The following is a 13,102-nucleotide window of genomic DNA, read 5'->3' as shown; positions in this document are numbered from 1 at the left end:
GTAGGTTCCACTTTTCAGGGCATTAGAAGAGAACAAAAATGAATCCCATGACCATAAGATATTCATCCTACGAGGTGCTTCCTATGCATTTCTGTTGTTTTTATGAAGGGCCGTATTCACCGTTCAATATTTCTTGGTGAAAGAAAACCACAACGATGCTGTTTTCTCATCGGAGATTAAAGAGATATCACATTATATGTGTGCAGATGCTTTGGCGAATCAAACAGGCGCATTGCCAACGTACCAAGTAATCTATTATAATAACGACACCATGATACTGGGTAATCAAAAAGCAACCGTTTCGGGTGAGTAACTTTGTATGCTATTTTAAGTACTATAAAAAGGATATATTCAACCCTGCTAGCAGGCACCTGCTTCGGCATTACCATGGTGTGGATATCACTAGAATTCTGGCAGCTTAAGAATTTCCGTCAGATTTACTCATACGAAAACTTAGTTCGCTGTAAAAGTAACGTTCTTCATCATAGATCAATATCTCGTTTTAGTACGATTTAGCGTTCGCTATTGGTTTTGGTATTGGTGGGTGTACATTCCTTATTTAGTTATTTATTTATTTATTTATTTATTTACTTATTTATTTATTTAAGCCATTACTCAGGGCTATAGCATGAGTGAGAAACGTATACCATATCAGTAAAAGATGACGAAGCAATTGAAAGAAAGTAATTCAACCAAAGAACACTCATACATACAAAAACAATAATACAGACGCATCAATGTGCACGTTCGCAGAGTGTTTGCCAGCGGCAACTAAAAACTAATTTAGTGGTAACAGGTGTTACCAGGCAGATAATTTCAAAGCTCTATTGTGCGTGGAAACAACTTTGGTCGATTGTTTTAGTACATGCAAAAAATGGTATGTTGAAAGCGTGGTAGCAACGGGTGCAACTTTTTTTGCAATAGCTCATAGGGTTACAGTGATAAAGCTCAGAGGTGGCGATAATTATTGCACATCAAAATTTCGGAGCTTCGATGTGATAATCCAAAAACAGTGATTCCATATTCAAATATTGTACAGCCCGTATTGGCGAGAATATGCGGCTGCAATCGGCAAATGAAACAAATTAATTTTTTTAAACTTTTTAGTGAGCCTATTGCATAGTATTTGTAGGGGTACCTAACCGCGAACGCAGATACAAGAACGTGCCGAATTAGTGTTTTATATAAAATCAGTTTTGTTTCTCGAGGTATGGTTTTCCGGTTACGCATTTGACGTGCTTAGACCAAGAAAATTTTTTGGCTAGAATAGCGCTCAAATATTCATGGTCGCACACTCATTTAAGCACAGCGCCATTCAACGAATAGAAAACAGAAAAGGGGCTCCGTCGGTTGGCAAGTGACATCACGACTGTTTTACTGCACTTGATGTTTATTTGCCATGTTTTACGCCCAGCGCAAAAATACATAAGGGATTGTGCAAGGCGGCAAAAGTCATCAGTGAAAATATTAGTTTCACACACTACATGATGATTCATACTTATTAATCAGCGCGACAACAACGGAAGACACAGAGCTAGCACACAGGATCAACGCTAGCAACTGAAATTTATCACCAAAACGCTTGAAAATGAAAACGCGAACAAACCATTTACCTGCGTGCGCAGCAAATCTAAATCATGTGGAAATAGTTGCTGTGAAAGTTCGTTTCACAATCTAGCAAACGACAGAAGGATTAGATAAACAACCGTCGCGAAACCTTTCTATATGGAAGCTTCAGCAAGTTCATGAGCTCGAGGAAGTTTACAAGTGGGTGCAAAGCTTCCTTCGATAAAACTGACATCATCATCAAGCACAAAGACAGAAGGGCTTGTGAACTTGCCGTAACCTTCCATATAGAACGGTTGCGTGATGATTATATATCTCAGCCTTCTGTCGTTGTGCTAGATGGGCAAACGGACTTGCTCAGTAAATTTTTGCATGTGGCTTATATTTCCTGCGCACGCAGATACTTGGCTTATTCATGTTTTCTTTTTGAAGCGTTTTGTTCAATAAATTTCAGTTAGAGAGCGCTCATCCTGTGTCCTTTTAACTCTATGTCTCCCGTTGTTTTCGCGCTGATTAATAAGTATGCATCCTTCCCAACGCGCCCATCTTTCCACCTTGCACAATGATCTACAAAAAGCCAAAATTTAGATGAGTTGCTACGTGGTAGGTCCTTAATATATAATGAAAACAATATAGGGCGTGATGCGGATCCTCGAGGAACACCAGATGTCAAGTCAACGGGGGATCATTATACTGAATAAAAGGAAACAAACTGTGAGTGTCAATGACGAAAACAAACTGTTCAGAAAACAAGACCGGGGTTGTTAAGTCATTCAGTCTTACGAGTAGCTTAGAATGAAGCAGTGAGTGAAAAGCTTTAGAAAAAGATCAGTGAAGATGGCATCCACTTGATTACGTAGGTCTAGATTACAAGCCACATCATGGACGATATCGGCTAATAGCGTTATAGGGCTATATTCGTAACAGAAACCATGCTAAGCAGATGCTAGAACGTAATTAGCGTCAAGACATTGTGTGATATGTTTGTGAATAGTGTGCTCTAACATTTTACATGAGCGTCGAGGAAAGAGATATCGGCCGGTAGGTACAGGGCACTTGTTCATCTCTTCGTTTGTACATACGTAAAGCTTTAGCTGTTCTCTATGAAGTTGGTACTACTTCGGTGTCTAATGATTTCTGGAAGACTGCTGCAAGGTACTGTGCTGCTCACAGAAAGCATCGAAAAAGAAACCAATTCCGAATGGCATTAGAAGCAGTAGATTTTTTTCATCTCCCGGTTCAAGATTAAGTTTAAGACCCCAGCAGAACTGATTACAATATAACCTAGGTAACTAGTCGGTGCATCACAGCTAAACGCTGGAACTTCGTGGTTACCAAGGGCGAAAAGTACAGTTATTCTTAAATAAGGAAATGCTTCTTAAACTGTTAGAATAGGTAAATGGTAGTTCCGAACCTGCAAAGATTTCATTTACCTAGTTAGGAAGTTGCACCAAAAAATAGAAGAAATCTTTAGCATTTCTAGTCCCAGTACGATCTTCTTCCTCGGCTTGTTCGCAGGAAGCGCGAACCTCAGGTTTAGGCTGCTTTGATATTCGTAGTCTGCTGACACGGTGTGACAAGTGCAAGGTATACCGGTTAATCCACGGAAATTTTTAGTTGCCTTATTTGTTTTCAGCGGAACGTATTGTTCAATGCATGATCTCATTAACGATTCAGAATAGTCAACAAGGCCGTCACCATGAGGCTCAGCTGTGAGTGACACATCATGATCAAAATTATCTGCCAGGTTGTCAGTGATACATGCATAATCAGCTTTATTAATATCACGAAATATGGAATACCTACTGAAAAGTGTTCCTGCGGAACAGGAAATGTAAGGTATACCAGAACTTTAACCTCCTGAGACCCCGCTATGGGGATTTGTCCAATATATTGGACATTCATATATGAGACAGTACTCCTCTGACAAGGCTTTCATCTTCATAAAACCACACTGTACAAATTATTGGACACCTGCTTGCGCCATCTATGCAGCATTGATGAAAATACATCGTTCAAATTCCCGCCGAAACAGTTCCAAAATGGCGGCATTAAGCGGCGCGGCGTTTTACGGCAGCTGCCGGAGAAATAAGCACTGTTTCTCGTATTTCTACCTGCTTTTAGGGCATATCTTTGATTTTATATTAAAGTTGATACAACAGCGTACGCGCAGAATACAAAATTTTAACTATTCGCGCGCTTACCTTTTTTTACTCTTCCTTTGATTTCGCGTGTCCATTACGTTGGACGCTAGGACTCAACCCGGTTATTTTGACCTCGCTTTTTCAATGGCCTTGTTATGAACAGTAGGCGAGTACTGATGGCGTTTAGCGGCTTGCGGACGAAATTGCGTCTCTTTTCTTCTTCGGGGGACCAGCCTCGCGTGTCTTATGAATTAATCCAATAACGTTTCTTTTTTCAATCCATGGCTTCGATCCGCAAGACACCTACTGTCGCAGATGGTCTCGTAAGGCAAAAAATATCAATATCCCTCTACCAGATATTGTTCGCATGTACAACTTCAACATGGGCGTTGTTGACAAGGCAGACCGAATGATAAGTTACTACAGGATAAAAGCAGGCGTGAAGAAGTGGACAATCAGAGCCATCTTTCACCTCTTCGACATTGCCCTCAACAACTCCTGGGTGCAGAACACGCGGGACATACGCCCCCTAAAGAAACAGCGGAAATAAATACTCAAATATATGCAGTTCCACCAATCTGTTGCTGAGACTCTCGTGGCTCAAGGGAAGAAGCAGGATGAAACGGAGAGTGAGAACGAAGCCGAGTGGCATCTGCCATCAAAGCAGGCTCGGCTGTCTCCTCGAGAACCGCAAGAAAAGAGCACTACCCACTACTCAATACTGGCAGACACTGCAAATACTGCACGTTGCAGACTACAGGGCTGCGACATGAAAACAAAGTTCTTTTGCACCAAATGTCGGCTCTTCTTCCGCATCACCAAGGACAAACAGGTGTTTTGAAATTGCCCACGGGAAGTGAACACAAGAGCGAAATTTTTTTTGAGCAGAGGAATGCTCTTCTTATGTACTTTATTGAATACTTTGCCTTTTGAGTTGTTAAAATATTTTTGCACATGAGTTTTGCGTAATATCCGCGGTATGTCATTACGAGCGCCCTGGGTGAAGAAAGACCGGGTAGCATCCCAGTGTCCAATATATTGGACATCGCGCTGAGCTGAAATTATCACGGCTATTGAAAAAACATTTAACACTTTTCACCTTCATAACCATCCTGATTTATTCTGAAAGTTTGGTAAAAATCTGTGCACCCAAATGCATCCCGGGTCTCAGGAGGATATTCTGACCGGAGATTCCTTTCAATATATCAGACTTGACATCTAAAAGAAGAAGGCTGTCACTGATAAATACTATGTATGGAGTTCTGCCGCACGTTCTTATGAACTGTCTTTGTCAGGTTATGTAATAAATAGAAACTAATTAAATCTCTACAAAGAGAAGCATCACTGGCGGAAAAAGTGAGAGAAAGCGAATGCACAGGGAACGTTGAAGTGACCAAGAATGATTAAGGCAAACTGTCAAGGTTATGGAGGCCCGCATTCCATGTCGTCAATGTCCTCCTGAAGCCGTGTTTCTGTGATGCATATGACATGCGGCGAACATGAAGAAACTAGCAAAAATTGCGGCAAGTTTTTATTTATACTTCTGGCATTAACATTGAGAAACGCAAGATTTGTCATTCATTGGTGGCATTTGCAACCTGATGATGAAGCTATGTTTCACAACTTCACGCTAGCATCAAAACCAGAAGCCATTACTTGACTATCTGAGGCACCCTGCCGGTTACAACGAGCGTTATGAATGCATGAATGGTCAAACGCTATCTTCACAACAGAACCGTTATAGTTTTGCTCTGCTGGAACGTTCCATAACCATTTACTTACTAATTGCAAGCACTCTGGAATAAAAAAAAAATATTCCGAAAGTCTTAAACCGGAATTTTTCAACTTGTAAGTGTTTTTTAGCAGCATATGTTTTTCACTGGTCAAGCAACCTTAGAACCATAGGACGAGACCACTCAGTGCACGTCGTACCTAACCAATGGAAAAGTTCAATACGCGTACAGTCAAGGGAAAGTTTGTTGGAGAACATGTTCACACCTTTCCAGTTCAGTTTTTCAAGGCTCTCGTTTTTGTCTTCGGGTATTCCATGAAGAACTATTTTCTTTCTCCGTTAACTGTTGTCAAGGTCACCGCATTTAGCGGTTAATTCACCAACAGGGTGATTTAAGCAGGCCAAGCCGGAAGGAAGCTGGGGCCCTATAACGTAAAACTATTCCAAAATGTTTTTATTCCACTCTCCTGACGTCAAATTTGCGTAACCGCCAACGCAAGAATCGGACGGTCACCCGCAAGGTTGTATGAACAGACCAATTAAACGCTCGCCTCGTTCATAGGAGGTCACTTTCGTTTGCTTCAAAAGCGAATAACATTGCCTACGATGAGCGGCTTGTCTTATCTGATTGGCTGACAAGTGGAGAGGAGCGCGCTCAAGTGGAGAGGGATTTGATGGAGCCGAGTCACTGCGCTGAAAATTGATAACCGGACGAAGAGGGTGATGCCGGTGTGTGCGATTGGTTCGCTTTCCCATATTTAACTCGCGGTGGCTGGTCGAAAATCGCGGCGACATGCAACGGAAGGTTAAGAATACCGCTAAAATGCATCTTCAGCAAAGAATAATTAGCAGAACGAGGTCGTAAGCGTGCCGCAAGTGCTCCAAAGCGTTACGCGGCCACGCAAAAAGTTCTATTATATGCAAATAAACCCATGCTTTCCAGTAGGTGCGAGTAGCCAGTGCCTGGGCGATAGGCCGCAGCGATGTTTTATTCCTCTTGGAACGGGCAGCCTGCGGCTATTCAGAAGAAAATTCAGTTCGGCATATTAATGCATCTTTAACGCGTACACATCACTTTGACGTGGTGAGTTTTTGTGATTTTGTGATGTCCCGTGACAGGAAGGTGAAGTGGGTGCAGCGCGAAAGCCTTTGACTAATAGCCGAGGGCTATTGGCGAAAAGGTGTCGAATCAGAAATAACTATTTTGCTTTTGTTCGGTCGAATCATGCATAATCGGTGTGCCACGTCATATCAGATAGGGAGCTATCGCGGATTTTGTGACGTCCCGCGACAGCGAGACGAAGTGGGGGTGGTCCAAAAAAGTTTTTAACCAATCGCGTAGGGCTGATTGCAGAATTGGAATAGAAATGTTTAGAATAGTTTTACGTTATAGCGCCCCTGAAGGCAGTCCTGCTTAGTCGGTACATTTGCACATGAGTCCTCAAGAGATACCACACGCAATTCCACGGAGTCGCAACGAGTTTTGACAATGTTTTCGGTTTCAGATATATATTGTGATACCCTCTCTCGACAAGCAACTAAATCGAAGAGAACTTGCTCAAGAGAAGGGTTATCATAAATTGACATCGCTGGATTAGCCATAACGTTAAGAGACCATTCTGAGGATGATGAGCAAAACAAGAGCAAGGTGAAACCAGGGGCCAACGTTTCGACAATTGGGCTTGTCTTCTTCAAGGCGACGTATGCTTCCTCGCAACAGTATGTATAGGTGGAGTTATTCTAAAGGGGAGAGGGCGTAAGATGGGTGCGAGCGGGAACTAGCAAAGGTGTGTTAGCGGCGAAGGTGTCGAATTGAGAATAAAGGAGTGCGGTGCACAAGGCGAAGGACACAGCAGTCTGTCAATCACGTGTCAACGCCCGTGTGTACGCGGGCGTGTCATTGTCGCGCGCAGTAGCCCTCTATTACATCTTTCGCTGGAGGTCGCGGGCTATCGTGTCTCTGCAAGAGATAATACAAGGAGTGGCAGAAACAGGTGTTCGTGCAAAACAAATGAGAAAAAAATAGTGAAATTGAATAAATAAATAAATAAATAAATAAAAGAATAACGAAAACAGAAAGAAGAAGAAGAAAACGCTAAGAAACCAAACTAAGTGTTGTTGCCTATAGCTTGAAATTTTGCGTAGGCAATAAAAAAAACTCCCTTCGAAACGTGTATGCCTATTGGTTGCTATGTCTTAAACTTATAGATCAACTAAAATTCTCTATATTTTCTTTCTCGTTCAGAACGTAAATTTGACTGTAACATGTAGAGCTTAAGTTCATCAAAGTTATGACCTGGTTGGTTGAAAGAGTCGGTGACGGTTTTGGGAAGCTCTTTAGCTGTGTCCGCGCGATGTCCCTTTAATCTGACGTTTAATGATTGTCCCGTTTCACCGATACATTGTTTTTTTACAGAAAGAACATCCAAGCATAATAATCAGATCCGAACTTGTACAAATGAAGGTAAATTTGACTTCGTGTGTTTAACTATCTGCGGTGCTTTTAATTTTAACGTCAATTTGAAGGTGCCTGCAGGTTTACACCTGGGGCGATAACATGCTTTTATTACGGGGAAATGATGTTGGCTGACTTTTGCGTGCACTAACATGGCTTTAAAGTTCCTGTTGCGGTGACAGGTAACCCTTGGCACATCCAGGAACGATATACCGAGAGAGCTGCAGATTCACGCAAGAAAACTAATGTGCCCCTGCTCACATAGCCCTACAGGCGAGCATCCAGAGCACTGCAGCAACGTAGAAAACATATCCTAGAGTCTAAACCCCGAGAAAGCCCCGAGAAAGTTTTTCGCCCGAAAGCTGGTCCAACGTTTTGCCCGGCGAACAGCGCAGTAAACGAATACGAACTCCACAAAGATATAACAGAGTTTTCAAGACTCATGCGTATCAAGGCGTTCTTTTTCGATAGGCCAGACGTTGGAAAACAAGATGGAGACTCTCTTAGACCACCTAGCACGTGGACACCGGAAGCCAAACAGTACCTAGACCAGGCTTGATACATAAAACTGATCTTAAAGGAAATTCTAGAGTCAGCGCGGCATTGCCGGAAACGCAAACATCTGTCCCCCACACAGCATCAAATTCCTAAAGATCTCGCGGAAAGGAATGCTACTGTAATAAAACCAACACACAAAGGTGGCAGTGTCCTAGTGTGACCTATACAAAAGTACTAGAATGAGGCCTCCAAACAACTGCGCAATCACAGCTGTTACAGAAAACTCGACTCTAACCCAACTTCAGGTTACAGCAATACTGTGAAACACACAATAGCGGAACTCCTGTCCAGGGAACTAATCAAGTAATCAGAATGTCGCTTCACGATGCCGCTTTTATCTTCTTCCTAAAATAGGTAGATTTCCGGTGGAAGAAATATTTACAGTAGAAATCCTAGGTCTGCTTATTATGTCTAATAATAACACACCTACTGAGTCACTAAGTAAATTCTAAAATCACGTGTGAAACATCCCCACCACCCTCCCATCTTTTGTTCAAGACACGCCACACGTCCTTGGAATTATCGACAGAATCAACGCCTACCAAATCCTTTCTGACCGCGGTATTATAGTCACTTTGAGTGTTTCTGCCCTTTACACCAGCATACCCATGAGTGAAGGAATTGAAGCTCTTTCTAAATCCCTCGCAATCAATCCCCGAGCACTCTATCCTGAAGTTTAACTTTCAGTCCTTAGAATAGTTCTCACGCTCAACGAATTCGATTCTATTCACTACCTGCAAACTTTCGGCACTAGCATGGGAACACCATTTGTTCCCACGTATGCGAACATTTTCATGGGACAGCTTGAAGCAGACCTGGGAAAATCCTACCCTTTAACACCACACACGTATCTTCACTACACTGATGACATATTTATAATACGGGAACACGGCACTAGCGCGTTAACCGACCTAATTAGCCATTTGAGTTGAATTCACCCGAGTATTGAACTTACTGCTTGCCACTCTCGTTGTCAGAACTACTTCTTCGACACGACGGTCCACATAGACAATGGAAAACTAAGAACGGCCCTTTAACGGAAGCCTACGGATAGCCAGCAATATTTAGGCTACAACAGTCATCCCCCACGACACTGCAAGCAAGGAATTTTTCTCGGAGAAGTGAGACGAATAAGAAGAATCTGCAGCGAAGACTATGGTTACATGCACCGCCTAAATGACCTTAAAACAACGCTAGCTGAAAGAAACTATTCACAAGGTTCTCTCAATAGATCCTATGATGTCGCTTCAGGATTGGAGAGACAGTCGGAATTAGCGAAGAAACAGCCTGCACCAGAATCCTACAGACCGCGAGCGTTTAGAACGAAATATTCCGAGGCACTCCCAAACATAAACAACATTCTACGGAAAAGCCACCCAATGTTACAAGTTGTAGTTTCTATTTCCAGGCCAGGGGTAATTGGAGAACGCAGTGAGAGGCCTTCGTCTTGCAGTTGACATAAATAGGACAATGATGATGTTGATGCTGCTGCTGATGAGGATGGCGATTATCAAGTAACGAGCGTCTGAGAAAAGCGTTCCCGGATGCCTTAGCGTTCCTTTTCTTCTTCTCCTGACGGTTTCTTACTTTATTTATTTACTCAATTTCAGTATCTTTTCTCGTTTAATTTTTTTTCACGAGCACCTCTTTCTGCCGCCCTATCCATTATCTCTTTCAGAGACACGATAGCCCGCGACCTCCAGCGAAAGATGTAATAGAGGGCTGCTGTGCACGCCGATGGCACGCCGGCGTACGCACGGGCGTTGACACGTGATTGACGGACGGCTGTGTCCCTGGCCCTGTGCACAGCACTCCTTTATTCTCAATTCGATGCCCTCGCCGCTAACACACCTTCGCTCGTGGCCACACCCACCCGCCATACGTTCTCTCCCCTTTAGAGGAATCCCACCTATACATACTGTGCGAGGAAAGCATATGTCGGCTTGAAGACAAGTCCACTTGTCGAAAGGTTGGCTCTTGCTTTCACCTTGCTGTTGTTTTGCTTGCTATCTTAAATTTGCAACTTTTGCCTTGCCTGTGTTTCCCTGAAATTCTGTCGATGGTGTTTCTTGGGGCGGGATTAAGCTCAACGTCACAGCTCAAGAGGCGAAAGGTCAAGTGACGACATGCGAGTAATTGTAGGTAATACTACCACGAAAATAGCAGCAGCGGCGGCAGCATAGGCAGTAGCAGCGGCGGCGGCAGCAGCAATCGCTAATTGGACAGGAAGCAGCGCAAATTGTCGAGGTAACATACCTGTATATCTGTACAAGCAAGAAGAGGTGTTCAGGCAACCTAAAATGACAAAATATGGTTCCACATGCACGAAAATAAGTACATACTTTGTTCTCTTTATCCATGTGTCATGCTACCTGTGTTAAGTCAGGTTATTGGAATGCATCATGTAACCGCTCAAAAACAAGGGACAAAGAAGGAACACATAAGACAGTCGCCTGTCTTGTGTGTTCCTTCTTTGTCCCTTGTTTTTGTGCGGTTACATGATGCATTCCAATAACGACCACCAACTAGCCCGTTTATCCCTGTTTATCAGTTAGAACTCAGTGTAGTATAAATGATACTGTGGATACTTCTCGGTTAAGCAGCTTTCACTGTAGCATTCCATGCCTTAGCGTGGTGTGGACCAAGAGGCCAATCAGTGGCCTCGGAATATAAATAATTTCCTGGCGATCTGCAGTGTTAAAAAGTAGTGATTGGGCGCAGTGGCGTAGCAATAGGGGGGCCGGGGGGCCGTGGGTGACAGAAGACCTATGGGCCCCGGGTGCCAGACGACCTAGCTACGCCACTGATTGGGCGCCTTATGCCTTCCCACCGAGTTGATTAATGCGGCCAATAGTATGTGTGTTTACTTTTAGTCCTGCAGGAGATTTCTGGTGCAGAGCTTTGAACAGGTAATCTGCTATTTAATTCGTGGGTTTCTACAGACCAAAAAGAACAAAGTGTTTTGCTGGTGGTTATCCTAAAATTGAGGATTGCTTTTTTAATGTCATTCACGTCGAGTTGCGTACGGGCTACCATCAGGAGGGCTGATTTAGCTTGATATTGTTCTCGAATTTTCATTGGCGTTTTCCTGCTTCATTCCATCTTCCTGAAATACGTACTAGTCTTGCTGAATACCAGTGAGCGCCTTATGCAAGTTCTTTTGGGAGTTTCAAAAATTTTTTCATTCTTGTTAAATCTTGTTTAAATCTTGTGCAATCTTGTTTGTTCATTCGCAAAGTGGAAACAATGTTTTCGGAAATGGTGAAGTAGCAAGAAACAGTCGGGTGCATAGAAATCATGAATGACTCTCCTTACCTTGAAGATATAAAGCTTCAATTACCTCTCTGATATTTTACTGACAAACATAGTAGTACCTATTCACTGCAATACTCCGACTTTAATAAACAACATAAGAAAACAAGACTATCAAACGGTGTGCATTTCTGCAAGGCGTCAATGTACAAAAGATTAGAATGTACAATAAAAGCAGCTAGAATATATATATATAGCGCGAAAGTCGAGGTTGCTTCAAGAACGTTAATTCTATTAGTATATGCTTCACAGTAGTATGACAAAACAGCTAATTTCAATGTGACACTTCTAGCAAATCCTTGCTGCAAATAATGTTGTAAGACGAAACCTGCCTACCTCATCAGGATCTGTCAGTTTGAACAGTATCACCAATATGCAATATCTCTCGACACAATTACAGAGAAGATATTCGCTAAACATGGTGCCTATATCCCTTAAAGTTAGCGAATGCAGAGTGGATTTATTAATTTATTTATGCACAATTCCTCAAGAAACCTGGGAAGTTCCTTGAGAGATACTGATCTCCGTTCGTTGAGTACTCTAAGAGCGTTCGCGCTTACTAAAAAGCTACAGATCTCTTACGTTTTCATTTAGGCCGAGGTATTGGCTGTTAGGCTCACTATCTTCGATTAGGTTTGGCGAATAGAAGAGGCCCTTTAACACCCTATCGCAAGTGCTACCTTGTACTCGTGTGAGGCAATTTCCTTAACCCTCAAACACGAGAAGCTGCTTTGTGAGGAGCGATGTCGAATGAGAGCCGCTTTCGATCTCTAATTGGAATAGGTGATCCGCGCTCCATATCTGCCGTAGTAATATACTTGCTTCAATGAGAACTCAAACATTTCATCATGGAACGCTCCATATATACCATTCGCATTAAGCACTGGGCTACCCTATTGAAAATTCATATGCCCCAGAACTATCACATCCAATAATCCCATATGAAACATAGCGGATACCATACAATAACCCGTTTTCTTATATGTGTTATGATGTAATTGAATATAGGAGTTGCGGGAAATACGGCTTTTTTCACTAGGGTACCATGAAAAAAGTCCGAATAACTATCACCTTTCCTTTCTTTCAGATGGTCTATTTGAGTGATAGCGCTACAGACGGGACACTGACACATTTGTCTGGTTGTTGCTGTAGCTATACATGCACTGAAAAATTTACCTCGTAGCCTGGGGTGCTATGCGGGTAGGCCCGACTTTCTTAATGTTCAGGACCTCCGGGAGCTCTGGCGATGCCCTCAGATGAACCAGATAAATGTATGAAGAGCTAAATCTCCACCGTCGGCACGCCTTCAATTTCAGTGCATTGTATGGATTCACA

At 42.7% G+C, this 13,102-nt stretch overlaps 1 protein-coding gene across 4 annotated transcripts in view; it reads left to right on the top strand.

Annotated features, from left to right (window-relative positions):
* The window catches only part of LOC142590415 (japanin-like), a 160,837-nt gene that overhangs the window by 98,551 nt on the left and 49,184 nt on the right, over positions 1 to 13,102 (top strand). For 2 of the 4 annotated variants that reach the window (XM_075702511.1, XM_075702510.1), the window contains exon 5: positions 207 to 305. In XM_075702511.1, coding sequence (XP_075558626.1) covers positions 207 to 305 — 99 coding nt within the window. Of the gene's footprint in view, positions 1 to 206; positions 306 to 7,858; positions 7,907 to 12,854; positions 12,887 to 13,102 lie in introns of those variants that run through there. The other 2 variants (XM_075702509.1, XM_075702512.1) reach the window with 2 other exon arrangements.

The sequence above is a fragment of the Dermacentor variabilis genome, chromosome 8 (genome assembly GCF_050947875.1).
Source record: "Dermacentor variabilis isolate Ectoservices chromosome 8, ASM5094787v1, whole genome shotgun sequence".
In the NCBI taxonomy this organism is placed as follows: Eukaryota; Metazoa; Arthropoda; class Arachnida; order Ixodida; family Ixodidae; genus Dermacentor; species Dermacentor variabilis.
The sequence above is the reverse complement of the archived record's forward strand: the minus strand, read 5'-3'. Positions and strand labels throughout refer to the sequence as shown.